General features: G+C 43.9%; 1 protein-coding gene across 10 annotated transcripts in view; it reads right to left on the bottom strand.

Annotated features, from left to right (window-relative positions):
• Window positions 1–21721, bottom strand: part of CCDC85A (coiled-coil domain containing 85A) — a 267807-nt gene that overhangs the window by 200469 nt on the left and 45617 nt on the right. For 5 of the 10 annotated variants that reach the window (XM_042932325.1, XM_042932320.1, XM_042932321.1 and 2 more), the window contains exon 1: window positions 780–1161. In XM_042932325.1, coding sequence (XP_042788259.1) covers window positions 780–1046 — 267 coding nt within the window. In that variant the 5' untranslated portion in view covers window positions 1047–1161. Of the gene's footprint in view, window positions 1–779; window positions 1162–9760; window positions 10171–16611; window positions 16786–21721 lie in introns of those variants that run through there. The other 5 variants (XR_006200685.1, XR_006200682.1, XR_006200686.1 and 2 more) reach the window with 3 other exon arrangements.

The raw sequence follows: 21721 nt of genomic DNA, 5'->3' as shown, positions 1-21721 counted from the left end.
TCTTGCTTTTTTATTTTATTATTATTTTTTTCCTAATAGCAAAGAAAGAAGGCTACTTCAAAAAGAAAACATCATTGGCTGACACTTGGGGTGGTACCTTTCAAATCCCCTTGTCCCCTTCAATGCTAGATGAAATTATAATCAAAGTCGGGGGGGGGGGATGGGGGACAGGACCCCGGATGACGCCATCTAAACTGAGAGGAAGGAAAGCACCGGAGCAGGTAGAAAATGAGAAGACAGAGCTTAAGCTCCTCTGCACTGGATGACACACGCCAGCTCCGAAGGTGGCGCCTGCGACTTTTCCCCAGGCACCCCGCCAGTCCTCCCCAGCATTGGCGCCCTTTCCTCATCTGCTGGAGAAGTCGTGGTTCCTGAGCATCCGTACCGCTGACTCCCAAGGACAAAGATGCCCTGGACTCGCTCCCTCGCTCACCTTTTCCCTTGCCTACTGTGACCCGGCTCCCCAAACCACTGATTTTCCAGGCTTCCTAGGAAAATAAAGGTTTGCATGCCCATCACCTCCCTCCCTACTTTTAAGCATCCTCGGCGCCCACTCCTGCCACAGAGGTCAAGTGAGAGCTCGACACTGGCTCGCCCTATATAGGGAAGGGGAGACCAGTCGCTTCCAAAGTTTGGAAAAGTTTCCAAAGGGCTGGGGATGGGGAGCAGGGGGTGCTGACCAGGAGAATGGGGAGGATCACCTGTTGACGGAGGGAGGGAAAGTTTGCCTGGACCCACCTCCCCGGGGCGCCCGGCTCCCTGCCCGGCCCCGCGCTCACCTTGAGCCCGCGGATCTCGCCGAGGTGCAGCTGCAGGCGACGGTTCACCTCGCGGATGAGGTTGCTGTGGTCCAGCATCGCGCTCACCTTCTCGGCCTCGGCGCGCCGCAGGCTGCGGATCAGCTCCTCCTTGCTCCACTGCAGCAGCTCCTCGTCCGACACTTTGGACAGGTCCTCCACGGCGGCGGCGGCGGACGGGCCCGCAGAGGCTGGGGGACAACTTTCCGCCGCCGCCGTCGCCGCTGTGCCTCCGGCCGCCTTCGACATGGTATCCGCGCGGTGGCAGGTGCGAGTGGGTGGAAGAGGCAAAGCGACTCCCGAAGGCGCGGGCGCGGCGGGGCCGCCTCCGCCCACACCCCTGTGCGCTCCGGCGAGTCAGCTGCACCGCCCGGCGGCCGCTGGGTTGGGGCGGCAGGGGTCGCGCTGAGCGGCCATCCTACCTCGCCATCCCGGCGCGCGCGCCCGCGCACCCCCAGGGCCGGGCAGTCACCCGCGCTCTGCTGCCTAGGCGCGTCCCAACTCGGCGCAAGTCCATGGTGAGGGGCGCCGGGGAGCGGGCGCCGCCGCAGGAAAACCTCGGCGAGCGGCGGGGACGCCGAGGGACCGCGCCCCGACTCCCCTGCCCTCTCCTCCGCCGGGATTCGAGACCGTCGCCCCCCACACTCTCGCACACACGCGCGCACTTTCCTCCCCCTTGCCCAGCTGCAGCTCCGTCTACACGGCGCTCCTGGGGGAGTTAGGGCGCTCCGGGATCCGCGGCGCCTCCTGGGTTGCTCGAGCGACGCCGCCGCTGCTGCCCGAAGGCTCAGCGCGGCTGGCCTGCCGCGCTCCTCTCGCCGCCTTCGCTGCGCCCGCCGCCGCTCCTTAGGCTGCTCGGGAAAGCCTGGGATTTGCAGAGCCGAGCCGAGCCACGCCGAGGTAAAGGCTGGACCCGCAGCAGGAGAAGCCTGCAGCCGGGGCCATCTGCAGCCAGCCGCACCTCCCGCGCGGGCCGGACGCAGCTGCTGCTAGATCGCCTCCCGGGCTCCCGAGGCGCGCTCCCCGCTATCCCGCCGGGGAAGGCCGGGGGCGCGGCTCCTCCAGCGCCGGGGCGCGGGTGGGGCGAGATGCGGGAGACGCGTGAGAAGCTGTGCCACCCGGGCTCTGGCAGGCTCGCGCGCGCCACCATGTGGTGGAAGGAGCTCCTTCCTCCGCCCCCTGAGCGCCAGGCTTGTCACCAGGCAAGAGAAACAACAGGGGGCCAAAATGAGAGACGCGTGGTATTTCCAAGGACTGGAGGTCAGGGAAGAGAGACAGGAGCACCTTACCGTCTGTTTCTACTTTGGAGAATGGAAGAAGAGGTCAATGGCAAGAGAAAGAAAGAAAGAAAGAAAGAAAGAAAGAAAGAAAGAGCGGGGGTGGGGGGTGTGGGAAGGTGGGAGATGGGTAGGATGGGAAAGGAAGCTTTAAGAAAATCCCAGTGCTCTGAAAAGGGGAAAGAAAGGCTTGGGGCACTGCTCTTTAGGGACCACCCACGCCCACCCCAGGCCTTTGTCTTTTCTGAAAATCCACTACTTTGTGAAGAAGCTTCAGGGGATGGTATTGGATCTTTTAAAGTTTTATTTGAAAAACATAAAAGCCTTAACTGGAAATTAAAATACCTTCCCCTCCTGTTTCCCTAGCCCTGGATTTTAAGGTCTGCACAATCACCTCCCATCTGAGCAAAGGACAGCCCCTCAGGGCAGCCCGAACTGCCTGGCAAGGAGATTTCCATTTTCCTCCTGCAGCGGGCTGTCAGTTCTTACTGGTTTGGCTTTTTGTGATGGTAATTTTGAGAAGGGGGTATTCTGTGTCCCCCGGTCAAATCTTTGGGCTACAAAATTCCCCTTCCCACCCCCACTCCCCTATTCTACCCTCTTGTTGCATGGAATGGAACCTAAGCTGAAAGCAAGTGATTTTTGGTTTTGTTTTTGGTTTTGGGTTTGTTTCGGTTTTTTGTTTTTTGTTTTTTTTTGCCTTGAGAAGTGGATGCATTGGGTCCCAGGCATGTCATTTTAGATGAATACTTTCTCCTCCAGGATGGAGACAGAGCCAGAAAACCATAGGGACTACCCCCACAGGGCTTTGGTAAGCCTGGGTGCGGAGGGAATAACCACCTGGTGGGTTGAGGCTTTAAATCTGAGACCCTCCACCAACAGGTCACTGTGTGTTCCTTTATAAAACTGCCACCTTTTAAAAATCACATGGGAACTTCTGAGATTTAGCTTCCTGCAGAGCAAAGGAAGGTGGTGCTAGAAGAGGGTCTTAAAGTTCCCCTTAGCTTGATTACACTTTAGACCTGTTTCTTCCAGAATGTAGGTCCCTGACCTCCCTTTTCTTATAGCACTTACCTTGTGAATTCTTTCTCTGCTGCTTTGAGATGTAAATCACCTCCCAGTTTCACCACCCAGGAATGTCCTTCTCCAGGACCTGGGAGCCATCCTGGGAAATGTAATAATCAAGGAAAATAGCGCTCCCCCCCCCCCCCCATCTCTCTTAAAGGAGAGAAGCCTAACTTCACTAAGCGCCAATCAGCAAACATCAATGGTCTAATCATACCGACCAACTCAACTTTCCCTTCCCTGGCCCACTGATAGTGTCCTCCAGTACTTTCCCAGTAGCCCACCCCAGGGCTGAAAAACCCTCTTGCCTCTTATGCCAGAGGAGTGGAGTTCAGGCGCCATCTCTCTCTCTCTCTCTCTCTCTCTCCCTCTCTCTCTCTCTCTCCCTTTCCTATTACAATAATCTTGCATAAAGTCTTCCTTGGGTTTAACTACATTGATTGAAATTTGGCTTTGATCCCTCCCCTTCTCTCATGTACACAGAAGGCTTTCCTCAACACAGGTCCTGAGACTTCTTTTGGCACAGAGGAAGAAATGCAAGTCAGAAAAATATGAGTCCTGTCTCTGTCACTGGTTAATTCTTCTTGAACAAATCATCTAACCTTATTGGGCCTCAGGCAGCTAATAAGATAATGTACATGAAGTGCTTTATCAAGTTACCTACAGAAATGCTACTTGGTTGATAATTTGGGCAGCCCACCTTCTGGAAATGGGAGCCACCCACCACATCTGTGTGGTTTTTTTTGTTTTTTTGGTTTTGGTTTTGTTTTTTTTTTTCCTCCATCAGGTTTGTTCTTTAAGAGTCCTGTTTCAAAAGCAAACAACCAGCACCCTTCACCACTAACTCTCTCAGACATTTAACACCTATGCGGCTATTCAAAGGCAGATCTAGATGGCTGGAAGGAGTGACCGGACCTATGTTGAGAGATCAAGGAAGCAAGAAACCAAAGAAAATTTTCACCACAAATGTATATGCACTAGCAGCTACTTAACTATCGGGCTATATCACCTTGGTGAAGTTTTATTGTTTCTAATTTTGGTCATGGACTCAGGATAGTAATTGAATGAATAATGTTGCTTCATGTTGTTAATGTCCTGTGTGGTATCAGGAACTTGGCTGCTAAAAACAGAAAACTCAAAAAACAGTCACTCAAAGAAGGCACTTATTTTCTCTCACATAACTGACATTCGGTTGAGGGTTGGTATGTTGTCCTTATATCATCAAAAAGACTCCTCTCTGCTCAGCCATCCTTAGTATGGTTGCCTCCTGGCAACAAGATGGCTGCTGGAGCGCCGGCCATCCTTCTACATTTGGGGCAGGCCAAAGATATGAGCAAACGGCAACAGTACACGTGCTCCCTTAAAAGGTTTTCCTAGGGCACCTGAGTGGCTCAGTGAGCTAACCATCTGACTCGATCTCAGCTCAGGTCATGATTTCATGGCTCATGAGTTTGAGCCCCATATCGGGCTCTGTGCTTTTGTCACCGAGCCTGCTTGTGATTGTCTCTCCTCTCTGCCCCTCCTCTACTTGTGCATACTCTTTCTCTCAGAATAAATAAATAAACTTTAAAAAGAAATATTAATTAATTAAAAAAAATAAAGTGTTTTCCTAGTAATACGACCCAATGAATCTCATTTATATCCTAATAGCCAGGGCTTGCCATGTAACCACCTCCCACCTGCAAGGGAAACTAGGAAACACTTTTAAAGGTAGGCACATTAATGCCACAAGTAAAATCAGAGTTGTTTCAATAAGAAAACAGATATGTGATAGAAACAGTTTTGCCTGCAGTCTCAGCAGTAGACCCTGGGTACAGTAAATGGAGGAATCTAAAACCCAGCCCTAAATGGCTGTAAGTCCTTAAGCCCTGATGGCTTTATCTCCTCTGTTGTTTTGAATTACCTCTGTTCCATCACCACTCACTATCGCCTCACTAGGTCTCACCTGACCCTTCTCACTGGACCCCCTGATGCCAGTATCACCTCTCTGAAAACTGATTTCCACACAGCTGCCTAAGTAAACTATCTACAAAGTGAAGTCCACTTGCTTCGCCCCTAACATAGATTGAATCATTACTCATAGTTCTTCACAGCCTCCCAGTGTAATTCATACCACATGTGACTTTGTGGTAGCTCCCACCGAGCGGGTAGAGTTTATCTTCCGGCCCCAGGGATATTGTGCTTGACCGTGGGCTTGCTTTGCTAATGGAATGTGGGTGTATCTGAGGGGTATGCCTTCTGTTTGTCCCCTCATCGCCCTGTACTTCCACAGGTTACTGACAGAAGAACTAACTTTGGGTAGCTGCTGTTCCTTCAGTCTGGGCCCCAGCCAGTGCCACCCCAGGCATTTTATAGACCTGCACCCTGATGTAGAGCCTCCCTCCCATCACAAACCCTTGCATCAGTGTGCAAGAATATATAACTGTTATTTAAGCCATGGGGTTTTGATGAGATACATTATGTGGCATTAATGCAATAGTTAGCAGATATACCTCCGCTACCTAAATCTCTTCAGTGGCATCTCAGTACCTCTCCATAGAACGAAGCCATATTCCTTAGTAGAGTACATAAGATGGGCACAGTCTGGCCCTTGCCTCCACCCCCATCATACCTTGCCTCATATCTCAGACTTCATCAGTGCCAAACTGCCCATAGATCCTACCAGCACTCTCCATCCCTCTGTGCCCCCTGATGCTATTCTCTCATGCTTGGAATGCCTCTTCCCTCTGGACAACTCCCACTGGATACTTCTACTGGCATCATCTCCTCCAGATCCCTGGCATCAGCCCATTCTCTGATAAAGGCAGAAGGCAGTATTCCTCTCCACTCCCATAATCTCCAGTGCATACCTCTAACCTAGCACCTAAAACAGAATATGGAACTACAGGAAATTATAGGCGGAAGCTCATATTAACCAGCCAATCCCAACAGAATAGTTTAGCTCCAGCTAGAATTTAATGTAATCTCTTTTTCACTTTCTCCAAACCCTATGAACTTATGTCACACCCTATGAAACTTCTTGATGCAATTAGAAATGCTGTCGAGGACATTGCTGCGTATATACCATATGCCTTGTTATGATGTGGCACCCTAATCCATGGGGTTACTTGGGACCCATTAGTCTCAATCTCACAGACACTGTGAATTATGCAACTGGTGTGCGTTTCTCTTTGCATTGGCTGCTGGGAAGTCAGATATAAATTGGTGGCCCACCCTCAGCAATTTAGATAAGACTTAAGGAATATGATTTGTTGACTAACCTGACTTCTATCATTTTCTTACTTCCAAATTTCTCCCTCTTAATTTCTTCTATCTTGTTCCTTATGTACTTTTGTAAGTTACCTGATACACACATACATATACACGTACATACATGCATATACATATATACATATATACACATGTATACAAATATACATACATATACACATGTATACATAAATATATATACATATATCCAGAAAACAGAAAGGAGGGGAAGTAGGAGAAGGGAGGTCTTGTCTCCAGTCATAGACCTTATAATGTTTTCTCTCTTTCTCCTTTACTTTGAGGTCTTCTCCCCCTAGTAGCTCCTAAACTCCATGAAGACAAGCCCCACTTCCCACCCTAGAGTCAGCATTCAGTAAAAGAGGGAAGGGGGAGGGAAACAAGCTTGCTCAAGGCCTTTGTTCAATTCTTTTATCCCCCTTGTTTGGAAAGCCTCATCACCTGCATCACATATATAAGACCTCTTCCTTTTGAAAATATTAATTACCGTTTAGTGTATGCTATTTTGGAAGTCACATGAGTGCTATGCAGTTCAGAAAATTCTTTTAAATTGCCTAAATGTAGAATAATATCATGTTTTAATGAGTTAGCCTCAAATAGCTGTAAGATGCTCTCAGGTGATGGGTTTATTCATTGATGATGCCAGACATAAGTAACCGTATTGCATGAACAAGGCTGCGGTTTATCTCTTCGAATCTGTGTTTTGTCAGGTAACAGGAAGCTACTGAAACATCCCATCTTGCTCCACTAAGAACCAATTTCCCAGGGAATACTTTGAGACTCAATGTAGTGCACTGGATTTTTGCTTGGTGATCTAATTCTGAGTCCAGATCCAGAGAACACGATCATTGTGTGGAAATGGGAAGTAGCTGGGAATCCCAGCAGTAACAGGAGCCTCTGGTGGTGGTGGATATTACTGATGGATGCCTGCAAAACACACTGTCACTGTGAGCCTCTGTGAAGGTGCTTTGCCTCGGTCCAGCCCCACAAACCGAACATTTAGGAGCTTGCTGGCCTTTACTGTATCTTGTTCTGTCAGCTACGATGGCAGAAACTGCCAAGGGAGGGTTGATTTAACTGCCAGAAGCACCCAAGGGAGAGAGGTCCAGCCAGCCTGACCCTCAGAGTGTTGAGATCCCAAGAGTGTTCTGAGTCATGAAAACGGCTGCTCTGTCCCCTCCCCCAACAGCTTTCTGTGGGTGTGGTGGGGCATGTGTCTCATGGAGGAAAACAAAAAGCAGGGGATACTTCAGGAGCCCCTATTTCTGATTGTTTGTAAAGAAAATGAATAGATCCATTTGATAGTCCCTGGACCATTAATGCCATTTCCAATCTTAGCCCTCCTCTGGGTGTCTTCCCCACAGATTCTCAACTTTGGCTGCATATTAGAGTCACCTGGGGAGTTCAATACATACCAATGCCTGGGCCCCTCCCTAGAGATTTCTGATTTAATAAGTCTGGGGTGCAGCCTGCCTATTGGGGTTTTGTAAAACTCCCCACGTGGTGCTGCTAGGCAGCCGTTTGAGAATTACTCTTGTAGATGGTGTAGAGCGCTGTCCAAGAGAAATATATCACAAACCACAAATGCATGCCACAGATATAATTTTAAATTTTCTAGTAGTTGCACAAAGCAAAAAGAAACAGGTGATACTAATTTTAATATATTTCACTTAATCTAATATATTCAAAATGTTATTCAACATATAATGAACATAAAAATTGTTAGTGAAATACCTTGCATTTTTTGTCGTAAGACTTGATAATCTAGTGGGTATTTTACATGTAAAGCACATTTCAATCCAAACAAGCCATGTTTCAAACGCTCAGTAGCCACACGTGACTACCAATATTGTGACCAGCAATAAGTGGCTACCGCATTGGACATCACAGCTGTAGACCATTTGGTTGGGGATGGGAGTGAAAGAATAAATAAGAGTGGGACTCATGGTGGGCTGAATAATGAATGACCCCACCTCAGATATCCATGTGCTAATCCTCAGAATCTGAATATTACCTTTAATGGCAATAAGGGACTTTGCAGGTGTGATTATATTAAGGCTCTTGACATAGAGCAACCATCTTAGCTTTATCCTAGTGGATAAATGCAATTACACGTATGCTTGCAGGAGGGAGGCAGGGAGATTTCACAAACGGAAGAGGCATGTAATGTAACCACAGAGGCAAAGATTTGAGTGGTGAGTCAAGGACTGCCTGATCCTCCCCAGAGCCTCCAGAAGAAACACAGCCCTTCTGACACCTTGATCTTAGCCCTGAAAGACTCATTTCAGATTTCTGGCCTCTTGTGAGAGAATAAATTTCTGTTGTTTTAAGCCACTAAATTTGCAGCCTCCATGGGAAACTAATACAGCCCATTTAATAAAAAAGCACTTCCTTTTGATCTGTATTATTATAGTTATCGCAGTCTTTCTTCTTTTATTGCTGGTTGGATACCTATTGATTTTTTTTGTTTGGAGGGCAGGGAGGGACCTGTCTTATTCATTGATGAACCCTCCACCACTCTGAGCAAGTAAAGTGTTGCAGGAGCACAGTAAAGCGGCTGAAGCTCAGCCTCAGAAATGCCCAGATTCAGGTGCGCGTTCAAGAAAAGCTTGAAAGAGAGGCCACCTCCTGAAGAGGTCTTTATTGGGGAAAGCGACAGATCACAAACATCCCAGATGTCCATTGGAACGCCTGCCTGCCTTAATCAGTTGAAGTGTCTTTGAGAAGCTGTGACCCTGGAGTAGAGAAAAGGAAGAAAGTGCTAAAATCAGGACTGCCTGACAGGTCTGACCTTTGAGGCCAATTCCCATGGAACTGCCTATGCTTGCCTGTCCCCATGCAGACCCAGCCCCATGTGACCTGGGAATTTCCGGCCCCTTTCCTAAGCTACCTAAAATAGACGTAGTTAAGAGTCTCACAAGTGAAGTTGCCCCTTCACACATTTGCTCAATAAGATAGCTTTCCTCCTAACACTGAAATCAGCTGCCCTGAGGGTGTGCAAGTTTGATTAGGAAGTCCCTCTTTGGCAGTTTCTCAAATAGCCAGTCCCTGGCAGCATGCATAACACCTGGGATATTGGCTTATAATGCCCCCATTAATTAAAAATGACAAATGATAGAGGAACGTGGGTGATGGACATTGAGGAGGGCACTTGTTGGGATGAGCACTGGGTGTTACACGTAAGCAATGAACCACGGGAATCTACCCCCAAAACCAAGAGCACACTGGATACACTGTATGTTAGCCAATTTGACAATAAATTAGAGAAAGAAAGAAAGAAAGAAAGAAAGAAAGAAAGAAAGAAAGAAAGAAAGAAAGAAAGAAAGAAAAGAAAAAAAAAATGATAAACGACAGTCTTAAAATTGAGGTACGCTCATTGCCTTTCAGAATGGAACTTTCCAAGATGCCATAATCACATTGTGATTGAACAGGAACTATCATGGATGAGGCACAGCACCTTAAGGAATCAATGCTGGGACAGACATTTGTATCCTGTTTTACAGATGGGGCTCAGGCCAGACCCACACAGGCAATGTGGAGCATCATCCTGGTGATCACCTTCACCAGAAGAGACAGGAGGGGTTTGAGGACACTGCAGAGGGCTCTCAGGCCCCCAACCTTCCATGCAGCCTTCACGGAGTGGTGTAGAGGTCTTCGTTGGCATGTTTGATGAGACCCAAGTTATTGGCATTAGTGGTAGAGCAAGCAAAGAATGAGAACAGGCTCCGAAGTTGACAGAAATGGAGTCTTTATGCCTTTGCAACCTAAAAAAAAAAAAAAAAGAAAAAGAAAAAGAAAAGAAAAGAAAAAAGCCCTAATTGCAGAATAATTTGCAAGGAAGGGAGTTGTAATTGTTTCTTTGGTTTGTCTGGGAGCATCTACAGATGTTCATAAAGCAGGCTCTTTCCCAGGGGAATGTTCACATATAATGCTCTTTGCTGGAGCACCACTATGATGCTCAGTAATTCCTATCCCTCCAAGTCACAGCCTAATGTCACTGCCCCAGAGACACCATCACTAATCAGGTCATCTAAAGGACCTACTCCTAAAATAAATAAATAAATAAATAAATAAATAAATAAATAAATAAATAAAGGACCTACTCCTTCATCATGAGTTCACCACTCTCATAATACTTTCATCCTGTGCAGTTATTTCTAGTTTGTTTACTTTCTACTTTGAGCTGGGAGAGGAATGAAGGAAGGAGCTGTGTGTGTTACACCTGACCCGAAAGATACTCAGCAACTCTGTGACTGGATAATGGGCAGATGTTTAATATTTGTTCGTCAGCACAGCAAGCCACTAACTGCTCTGTGCTTTGTAACAGTACAGATTCCCCCCAGGAATGCTAATTCATTTCACCAGGGACGAGGCCTTGGAAATGTGCGTTTGAAGGTTGCTTCTCGGCTGATTCTGATGCGACCAGTCAGTACAACAGCATGTGGAACAGACCCCTGTGCCTGCCTCCCTCACACCATTTCTATTTGATCTCTTTGCAGTGAGAGTCCTGGCAACAAGCTCATTCACACACACCCATCTCAGGGTCTCTGAGATGCTTGAGAGCATCCTATATTCCTATTTGCATCGAAACCACTTGTCTGTCCATGAGAAGCCATGAATTCAATTATAAGGCTAATGTTACCTTCTATACACTGTGTTTGACACAGTTTGGGGAGAATATTCAGGGAAGTGGAGGAAGTGTGTGTTCTGGAAAGCTCATTCCAAGTTTCTTGGAAACTGAAAGTGACATACATCCTTTGGGGGCTTGTAAAAGAACTGGAAGCAAGAACGCCTAAGTTTGACCAGATGAACTCTAAGCAGGCTTGCATGATGGAAGAACAGTCTTAAACACTCTTTCATCAACAGATGGGCAGCAGTAGGGCATTCCAGCTGCATGGTGGTGGTGGCATCAGCAGGAAGAGCAGAGAAGGAATGAGCACCTGATGAATGAACTTCACTCTGGGCCTTCACTATTCATAATGTGTTCTGTGGACCAACAGCAGCAGCCTCATGGAAGACCTTGCTGGACACGGAGAAGCCCCATCCCCACTCCAGAACTACTGAATGGGAATCTGCCTGTTGATGATCTCTGGGCAACTGATAACATCAAATTTTGAGGAGCACTGACTTACACCAATGGCAAATAGGAGTTTGGTGGACTAGAATTTAGGAATTACTAGCTTAGAGGAAATTCCATTGTGGCCATATTCAATAATGTCTAAGTAGAATGTGAGCCAGGGAAATAGGGCTTATCACTCTTGCATTCCTGAAAGTCTTGTTTCCTTGAGGAGGGTATGAGCTAACTGGGGTCAAGGAGTGTTCACTAAACTCCTTTTTTTCCTCACAGAGTGCAGCCTTGGGAACTAGAATTTGGTTTTTGGTAGGCAGTAACATCAGGTAAAGGTAAGTCTGACGGGTTGACTGAGATCTGCCTCTGCCATTTTCTCTTTAATACTCTTGGCCTAGAACCTGAGCCAACCCTCCTAGGATGATGTGTGACTATGAAGATCAAAAATTTTAGAAAATGGTTTAGGAATCTGTTATTCATTCTTATAAACATAATGTCTATTCCCATGAGCTAGTCTGTCCAGAGTTGAGGTTGTGGCTGACTGTGTTGCTTTAATGTGTATTAAATGCCCCAGAGGCAAGGTGACATAAACGTATGAGAAATCATGAAACCAATTTGGGTAGCAGCTGAAAAACAAAACAAAAACAAAACATTGGTTCTCTAGCTCATTGACTTTCATCTTCTCCCTAGGGCAGAAGGAACTCTCAAGTGTATCATAATATCACTGGTACTCTTTCCCCTCTCCCCACCTCTTGCCCCACAGATAATCACCAGCAATAATTCTTATTTTGAGGGCAATATGTCAGGTACTACCAACATGACCTCACATTTAGCCTCTACTGCCTTTATCTGTGTAATATCACAGTGTCCTGAGAATGTGCAGTTTGAGAGCTTTTTTAGAAAATTACTGAAAAAAACCCGAGATACATGTGTGTGATGTGAGTGTGTGTGCATTTGTATATGTGTGGGTTCTTGACTGTACAGCAATTAGAAGAGACTTTGGACAATGAAAGTAGAAAATTAGATTAAAATATATAATTCAGCCCAAATAAATATGGCCATTTTCTCATGAAATTAAAAAAAATAAAGAAATCTGTACCAGCAGGGATCTCTAGTATTTGTTCTTTAAGGAAAGTATGTTCCCGATTATACTGTTCTATTTTTTTTTTTAGTGAAATGCTTAGAAAGAATTCACTAATGTTCTGAGAGTTCCATCAGGCCTGCATGGAAGGCTAGAAAGAGTGCAGGAGCCTGGACAGCTGCTCAGCTAGAGGACAAACTTCACCTCTAGCCACCACCTAGCCACAGGGACATCCAGCTGTCTGTTCTGCAGCTCTGTTTGCACACCTTTAAAATGAGAATGATAACAAGCATCAGTCATCCTTTTTTGTATTAAAACAATGAGAGGAGCTTGTTTTGAAAAGTGTAAATTGCATAACCAAAATGCAAAGTTTGAGTAATTTCTGTGGATACTACTCATCTCTGTTTTGCTAAATCTCCCTCCAGCAAGCAAAGGCATCCTCAGGGTTCACCACTAATGTAGCAGAGAAACTAAAGCCCTTAATTGCTTCTATTCCTCAGGAAGAATCACCCGTATTCTAAAATTCATGCTGAGACCAGGAGCTTTACAGCACAGCCAACTCTAAGCTACATGGAAATGGATGGGGCATTTTTCAAATTATGCCTTTCAGCCCCCTTCCCACCTCTCCTTACCCAACCCCATGCCCATTACCAGAGCCACTGGAAAACTGCATGTGAATTAGCAAAAGGCACCCCTTTCTTGAGTGGTATCTTAAGTAGTGTATCTCATCTTGTACGTAACATAAGGAATTAGCCATACAGTTATGGAGGCTGAGAGGTCCCAAGATCTACAGTCAGCAAAATGGAGACTCGGGAAAGCTGACAGTGTAGGATTCAGTCTGAATCCAAGTCCAAAAGCAGAAGACCAATGTCCCAGCTCAAGACCTGTCCCAGTCAGGCAGAGAGCAAAGTCTCCCTTACTCCACTTTTTATTCTAGTCAGGCCTTCAGTGGACTAGATGAGGGTCACCCACATGAAGGAGTGCAATCTGCTCTACTCAGTCTACGGTTTCAAATATTAATTTCATCAATAAACACCCTCACAGACACACCGAGAACAATGTGTGGCCAAATATTGGGACACAATGACCCAGTCAAATTGACATATAACATTAACCATCACAAGTAGGGTGCATGGTGGACCACAGGCTGCATTCCAATCCCCATCTGCCCATCACCTGGGCACACTGGTGTAGAATACAATCTACATTAACAAACACACGGTGACCCTGCCCTCCATGTTAAGGACTGCTGTAAGAAATGACCTCTTCTCTTCTCCAGAATCAGGGACATTGTAGTCCTACCTTTGTGGCTCCTTCAATCCCAACAGAGTTTCTGGACTGATCATGTTTTGGGCTCCACATAATAAACCCACTAAGGGTATTTTATGTTACAGTTTGTTTGAACACAGCCTCTCTTTTTTACCTGGGATCACCCACACAAGCCTCTGAGTTACATGACTTCCATAGGTCAAGGATACAACGCTGAACCCTTCCTTTCATTGAGAGAAGCACAGCGTCCCCCAAGACTGGCATGTCTGGGCAACACTTTCAGCTTTCCCTCAGCAAGGAATGAGAGAACAGAGGAAATCTAAAACAGCAGGAAGAGGACTAAGAAAACACAAAATAAGCCCTCAAAGTAAGGAACCATGTAAATGAACAAGGAGATAAACAGAAATAACAACTGACAAAGCATTCGATAAGTACTGAGTCCCAGAAATGGCACTTGTACAGAACTGTAGCATATGGAGTGAATCATTGTTTACCAGCCTTGGACAGGCTGCTGTCAAGTTTCAATGCATATGCAACAATTAGGAGTGGAATGCTCAGTGTGTGGAGAACCATGATGTAGGACCAGCTTCGGAAAACACACAAAACCTACCTTTATCATGTCTCCAAAAAGAAGGGGGTGGCATGTAAAATTCCCCATTTAAGGCTCACACGTACAATATATAAATGTTTCATGAAGCAAAGGGTTGGAATACATGGCAGTTCCAAGTGAGTAAAAAAAAAGGTTTAGATGTTGTTGGCTAAGAAATATGAACAATGCCACCAGGGAAAGCTGGGAAATACAGTTCTTGCTATGGTAACAGGTTTAGAACATGACTCTGATGTGGAAATGCAATTTTTTATGCTGGAAGAATAAGCAGAAATTGCTTTACCTGCAAATATATTGTCAGTGTCCACCCCCAAGATCTGAAAACCTGGAAATGAACGCAGACCCAAGGAGGCAGAAACTTTGAGAATGGTGCTTTCAGGTGATTTTCTAGGCTCAGAGTATAAAATTCTGGCCTTCTGACTGCCAAGTGGATCACTGTCATATGGAGATGTATGTGCTGCTACATCAACAGCTAGTTTTATAGAAGCTCAGCTTAATCACCGTGGTTGGGAAACTTGGTTCCAGGCCAGCCTGCCCGACAGAAATCATGGACGGGGCTCCTGAGTACCCTTAGGATTCAGGTCTCCACTTGGAGAGCTTGGACCTCAGTCTCCTAGGTAAAGAGTGTCACCATCCCTGTCCTCCTCACCAGCCTAGCCGCCTTGCCACTTAGGCTGGCATGCCTCCCTTCATGCACACTTGTGTGTCCAATGGCTACCACCAACCTCACCTGTCTGGACCTGAACTCCTGACAGACTCCCAGGCTCACTCTCCCCACAGACTCCCTATCTTAGCAAATGGCAGCTCCATTCTCCCAGCTACACAAGCCAAAAGATTCATCCTTGACTTTTTCTCCCACACCCCTCCTCTAATCATCTGTAATTCTAATGGCTCTGCCTTCAAAATAAACCCAGAATGTGGCTGCTTCACATCACTCCTGTTATCACCCTAACCCAAGCCACCAATGCCCCTTGCCTAGATTATTGCCACAGCCTCCTAACTGCACAGCCTGCCTCTTCCCTTTGCCCCTCTTGGTCTATTCTCAACACAGCCTAGATATAAATCACATCATATCACTCCAATATGCAGAACTCTAATGCCCTCAGGTCACTCAAAATGAAAGCCAGAGTCATTAAAATGACCTATCTGGGCCTTAGAATCTGTTCTCCCAGGCTCTGGTTGCCAGTCTTGCCTTGTCTCTGTTACTTTCCCCTTTTTTCACTCTGCTCCAGCCTCACTGACTCTGTCCCACTTCTTTTAAAGCACCAAACTCAGTCCCACCTTCGGGCCTTTGCATTCGCTGCTCCCTCTGCTCATCTGTCCTGGGTGTCTCACTCCCTCACTCTTCAGGCTTTCAAGTCTCAACTTCAACATCACCATAAGGGCCTCCCTGGTCACACTGCTTAAAACGTAACACCCTCTCCAACACTTCCGAACCCCCTCACCATGTGGATTGGCAAAGAGAGGGAGGCGGGCGGTCTCTCCCCACACTACCCCTGGGGTCCAAGGCTGTTGAATGTTTTGCCACCTTGTAGCTGCACTATCTGGAAGATGTGACCTCCTAGACCAGGGAAGGGAGGAGAGAACTTGGAAGTGACACACTGGCTCTAATGTGCCTGGACGTAGGAATGGCACATACCAGTTTCCTGCATAGTTCATCAGTTTCAGTTACTCCAACAGTTTTACCTCATTACAAGAGGGCTAGGAGTGTAGTACTCTACATGCTCACGAAGGAAAGGAGAACAAGACATGGGTAAATTCTATGTCATGAACTATGAGCTCTTTCCTTGGAAATCCTGCATTGCTTGAGCAGTAAGGACTTTTGTCTCCTTATCTTATTGGCCTAAGATTCATCCTAGATTGATCCGTTTCATTCATTCATTCAACAAATATTTTTAAGTGCCTCCTATGTGCCAGTCATTGTGAATGATGCTGAGGATACAAGATGTGAGGTTAGCCTTGTGTTCCTAGCTGCAACGCCCCACGGAGGGTTGGAGAGGCAAACCCCAATATGACTCCATCTTCCCCCACCTAAAGTCAATGGATGCTGCACATGCCCCATTGGGTGTGTGTGCAGGATGGACAGAACAATCTTACTCTTCCCAGGAATGCTGATATTCTAAGGGGGTGCTATCAATGTAATCATTCTAAGAGTTCTTGCAGCCCTTTCAGAAACTTACAGATCCATTGTAGATGTATGTAGCCACATAAGTGATCATGATGTCCTTTGTTCAAGAAATAACAACACATAAATGTGCATTTGATCTTCTTCTCTGGAAGTGAGCACAAGTTCCTTCTTTTCTGGACCTCAGGTAGACACCATGGAATCTTTTGCTGCAATTACAGGCGAAAATCTAAACATGATTGCAACACAAGGATAGAGTCTCTTTTTAATGTAATGTTTAGGAGTGGAGAATGTAAGATAACACAACAGTTAGGAATGCAATTTATGTAAGTTAAAAACACATATTCTCAAAACCACAAAACACTATATATCCTTCAAGGAACATGCATATATAATATGTATGTTAAACATACTAGAATAGTTGCTTATGGAAGAGCAGGGGAAAAGAGTGGGGATCCAGATGAAAGGAGGGGAAATGAGAAAACAAGAGAGCATCCTAGGATGGACCATGGTGCTAATGTGCCATCAAGTGAGGAATATTACTAGGTTGTCAAATACAAATTTTATATCTCATTTTCCTTTCTTGAAGGGGCATGCAAAGAAAACATTTGTTGAATAGACTAATGAAAAGGCACCAATCTAAAATTCATCTTTAGAGCCATAAGACAAATGGACAAGGCTTCCTTCTATCCTTCCATATTCTATTTTCTGATCTCAGCCCCGAGTTAAGTCTATAAGTAGAAGACAATAATATAGCATGCCTTGTCTAACAAATGAACAAACAGAAAAAATTGTAACCCTCTGTGTTAGCAAAGGTGTGGAGATAGGAGCACTTTAAAGTTACTGATAGGAATGTAAAATGGTACATCTTTCTGAAAAGCAATTGTTATTGAGATCCAAAAATATATTTATAGCCTTTAACCCACAACTTCCACTTTCAGGAATTTATCATAAGAAAAGTAACTTATGTACAAATTCTATAAGCTGACGTTTGAGGCAATATTACTTAAAATAACAGAAAATTGCAAATAACATACACGTTCAGCAGTAGGGGACTGGGTAAATAAATTATTATATTACCTATTCGATAGAGTTGTATATAGTCAAAATGTAACAATAAGGGGGAACATGGGTGGCTCAGCTGGTTAAGCGACTGACTCTTGATTTCTGCTCAGGTCATGATCTCATGGTTCATAAGATCGGGCCCTTCATTGGGCTCTGTGCTGAAAGCATGGAGCCTGGTTGGGATTCTCTCTCTCCCTTTCTCTCTCTCTCTCTCTGCCCCTCCCTCACTCATGCTCCCTTTCTCTCTCAAAATAAATAAACATTTAAAAAATGTAATAATAAGAAAAATTTTGTAATAGATTATTAAGCAAATACAGCCTTCTAAAATATGCCATAAAATTCCAATTTTGAAAATAGGAAAGATGTACATAAAGTGTTCATGGCAGGTATCTCTTTATTAATATACTAATTGAATGAACATTGAGTGGTGAAATTATATATGGTTTTTATATTTTTTTGTTCTTATCTATAGTGGGTATGTATTTTAATTGGAAAATACTACAATAACAAACATCAATGAGTATATCAGATTATAATTTCACCTGTTATACTATATCTCAAAGGCATGAAAGGATTTTTCCACACTGAATTTTTTAAATTGTATGCTTTCCTATTTACAGAATTGGCAGGTCTTTTTCATGTGTGCGCTTCAATCATTACTCAGTCATACTTCACTGTGTCACCCTGAGCTACTGCATTATTCCCACATTAATAATTAAAGAGAAAACCATTTTGAGATAGGACTGTGGATAAACACAATATTCTTGTCAATTTTCTAAATTGGAACCAAGAATCCATTAAACATTTTATGAAGGTTCTGTTTGTGATTAAAATCAAGGGAATCCATCTTATCATCAGTGTGATTGTTGTACAGTTCAGTCATGTCAGGACAAAAAAAAAATGACAAGGCATTATGACCCATATGAAGCTAAGAGTTATATTAAAACCCAGTTTGGCTTTTACTTTACTAATCAAGAATAAATGTCATTTAAACATTTTTTTTTACTCTGAAATATAAAACCTTGAAGAGATAGAGGGATAAACAAGAGCTGGATGGGGTAAAAATCCAACACCAATATATTCTCTATTTTTCTTGAGATAATAGCTAGTTCCAGTAATTTGTCACGTCAATAACTGAATCTTCTTGAGGGGAAAAAAAACTTTACCCACAAAACAAAAACTAGTCTGGATCCAGATTTAAATTTTACTGAGAGTAGATGTTACCTTAAGAAATCATATTTTTTAATTCTACTTTATGGATATAGCAATACAAAAAAATGTGATCTTTTCAGTCTACTAAGCACACATCAGTACAAAGGCAAAGCATGTTGGTAGAGGAAAGGTGTCATATTCCAAGGCAAAAAGTTTGCAGTTAACATCATTTGGAGGATAATATTTTGTAACGTCTGGTTATTATTTTAAGGTATCACTAAGGTTTAGAAAAGTACATAAGTTTTTGTTAATTTGCATTTGCAAATCCTTCGACCACCTGTTCCTTTGAACTACTAAGTTGTGTTATATAGATTGCTTGAGTTATAATGAACAGCCTATAAGGTCAGATATGTTTAAAACTCATAAATGCAACTAATGTAAAAAACATTAAGAAATCAATTTTTATGTCATGCTTTTTCAAAAATAGTAACCATGTGTAGATCTGTAGCTCCTATGATATCCACTTCTCTAAATCTGAGACCTAAATCTCTTATACGACATACTGTTATGAACTGAATGTGTTCTCCCAAATTCTATGTTGAAGCCCTAACCCCCAATGCAGCAATACGAGTATACCCCACTTTTTGAAAGTTGTTATACCACTTTTTTTATGAAAGACCTACAATACTAGTAGGTAACAGTGAAAATCCTCTTTTTTAGTAACAGTGAAAATCCTCATCAGATTTTTTTCACTTAGTGAAGACAGGCAATAATGTAGGTCTTTTGTAAAAGTGAAGTGATGTAACAAGAACTTTCCAACAGCAGACAATGGTCTTGGATTTATGCCATTTCAGGATAGGAACACTCTACTTTTGGACAGCTAGGGATTCCTATATTTGGCAATGGGGCCACTGAGGAATTAATTAAGGTTAAATGAGGTTATAAGGCTGAGACCCTGATCCCATAGGGTCTGATCACAAAAGGCCCATGACAAAAGGCAGCTGTCTATAAACCAGAAAAAGAGCCCTGTAAGAATTGAACTGGCTGGAACTTTGATCTTGGACTTCTAACCCCCAGAACTATAAGAAAATAAATGTCTGTTGGTTAAGCCATCTAGTTTATGGCATTTTGTTATGGTGACCGAAGCATACTGATAAATAATTATTTCACAGAATTTATATATTTTATTGGTGCTGTGTATACAAACAGATCTGATTAAGGTATTAACTGATTGGATTCTACTAAATATATAAGCTTCTTCTACTATCTAGACTTTGAATCCATTTTGCAAATTGGTGATTGCAAATATATGGCATTGTGCTACCATTCTCCATTCCTAAATAAATGGTGGATTATTACTTGATTACAGCATTCAGTCCTACTGAACCTAGACCAAACTTTATAATCCTTGTCAACAATCCAAGCAGCCACCATCAATAGATATATATATAATCTGTTTGCCATTCATGTATTAGACTATAAACTCATTGAGTGCTTGGATACTATCTTATTTCTTTTCTATAGTCTATAAACCTTCACATGGCAGAAGCTGAGTAAATTCTCACTGAGTTAAATAAACTGCATTCTAAATATAAGCCTTCTATAAAGAAAGTTCCCTACACAGGAGCTTTGGGTCCCAAGTCAAGATAAACTTGTCTTGACTCTAAACAAATCCATGGGAAAGAAAGTATCTTGCGTACTTTTAACTTCGACTGAATTTTCATCAAGTACAAATAATGAGTCATAACAATGATCATAATCATAATCCACAATAACAATGTATAATTCATAATAATGATTAGTGCATTAGGCATCATTATGTATGAAGTTCAAAGCTGGAAGATGCAAGGACACAAAGGATTAGAAAGCTGAGTCCCTTGCCTTGAGGAATGTCCCATCCAGTTGAGATAGTAGATTCTTACACGAAAATCCCACTCACAATAGGAACAGAATGTGACAAGTACCACTGCCAACTATATGGTTTTGATAATAGGAGCATAAAGATTCAGAAGGAAGAGGGGAAGATTTTCCTATAAGGTTAAAAGGAAATTTGGTAGAAAACCAATTTCTGCAGAGTTCATTTATTCTTCCTCTATTTTCTCATAACAAGTTCCCCTGTGGTCTTCTGTAGATTTATCAGATTAGCTACTCAGGATAGTTGCCTATTCCCCCAATAAAGTCATATTCTCGATACTGCCTCACCCCATCATATACAAAGCAGATGGAGGAGAATGATTTTCTAAACCTTTAAGCTGCCTGGGAGACGTAATATATCCTCTCTTTGAAGGCTCAGTGCACCATGGTCAAAGTCTGGCCATCCTGATTTAAGGTGTCCTCACCCTCAGGGTGCCTGGATGGCTCAGTAAGTTGAGTGTCCGACTCTCAGTTTCGGCTCAGGTCATGATCTCACATTTTCATGAGTTCAAGCCCCGCACCGGGCTGTGTCCTGACCGTGCAGAGGCTGCTTGGGATTCTCTCTCCCTCTCCCTCTCTACCCCTCCCCAACTCACACTGTCTGTGTCTCTCTCAAAATAAATAAACTCAAAAGAAATTTAAGGTGTCCTCACCCTCAAGAGCAGTTTGCAGGAACAGAAAGATGTGAGGCTCCAAAACCATCTTTGAGGCCCAAATTCTAAAAACTAACAAATTGGTTGGTTTCCTACCAGCAGGTAGGCACTTCTTAGGGTTATACCTCAGTTATAAAGTCAGTAATAGAATGTTACTGTTATTACGTCGGAGCAGAATGTAAACTTTAAGAATTTGGTCTTGTTGGACTAGTGATAGTGAATCATCACTATCCTCTGAATTACCAAGAAAATAGCCTATCACCCATCACACCATAAACAATAAGCAAATCAGCAGTACATTTTGCTGATGTGGATTATTGGTCAGCATTTGATTACAGAAAGATTCTAAATCATTCTCTGAGTCTTTTGATATTTTTAAGT

This window comes from Panthera leo, chromosome A3, assembly GCF_018350215.1.
Source record: "Panthera leo isolate Ple1 chromosome A3, P.leo_Ple1_pat1.1, whole genome shotgun sequence".
Taxonomy (NCBI): domain Eukaryota; kingdom Metazoa; phylum Chordata; class Mammalia; order Carnivora; family Felidae; genus Panthera; species Panthera leo.
Note: the sequence above shows the minus strand (reverse complement) of the source record. Positions and strands in the feature narration are given on the sequence as shown.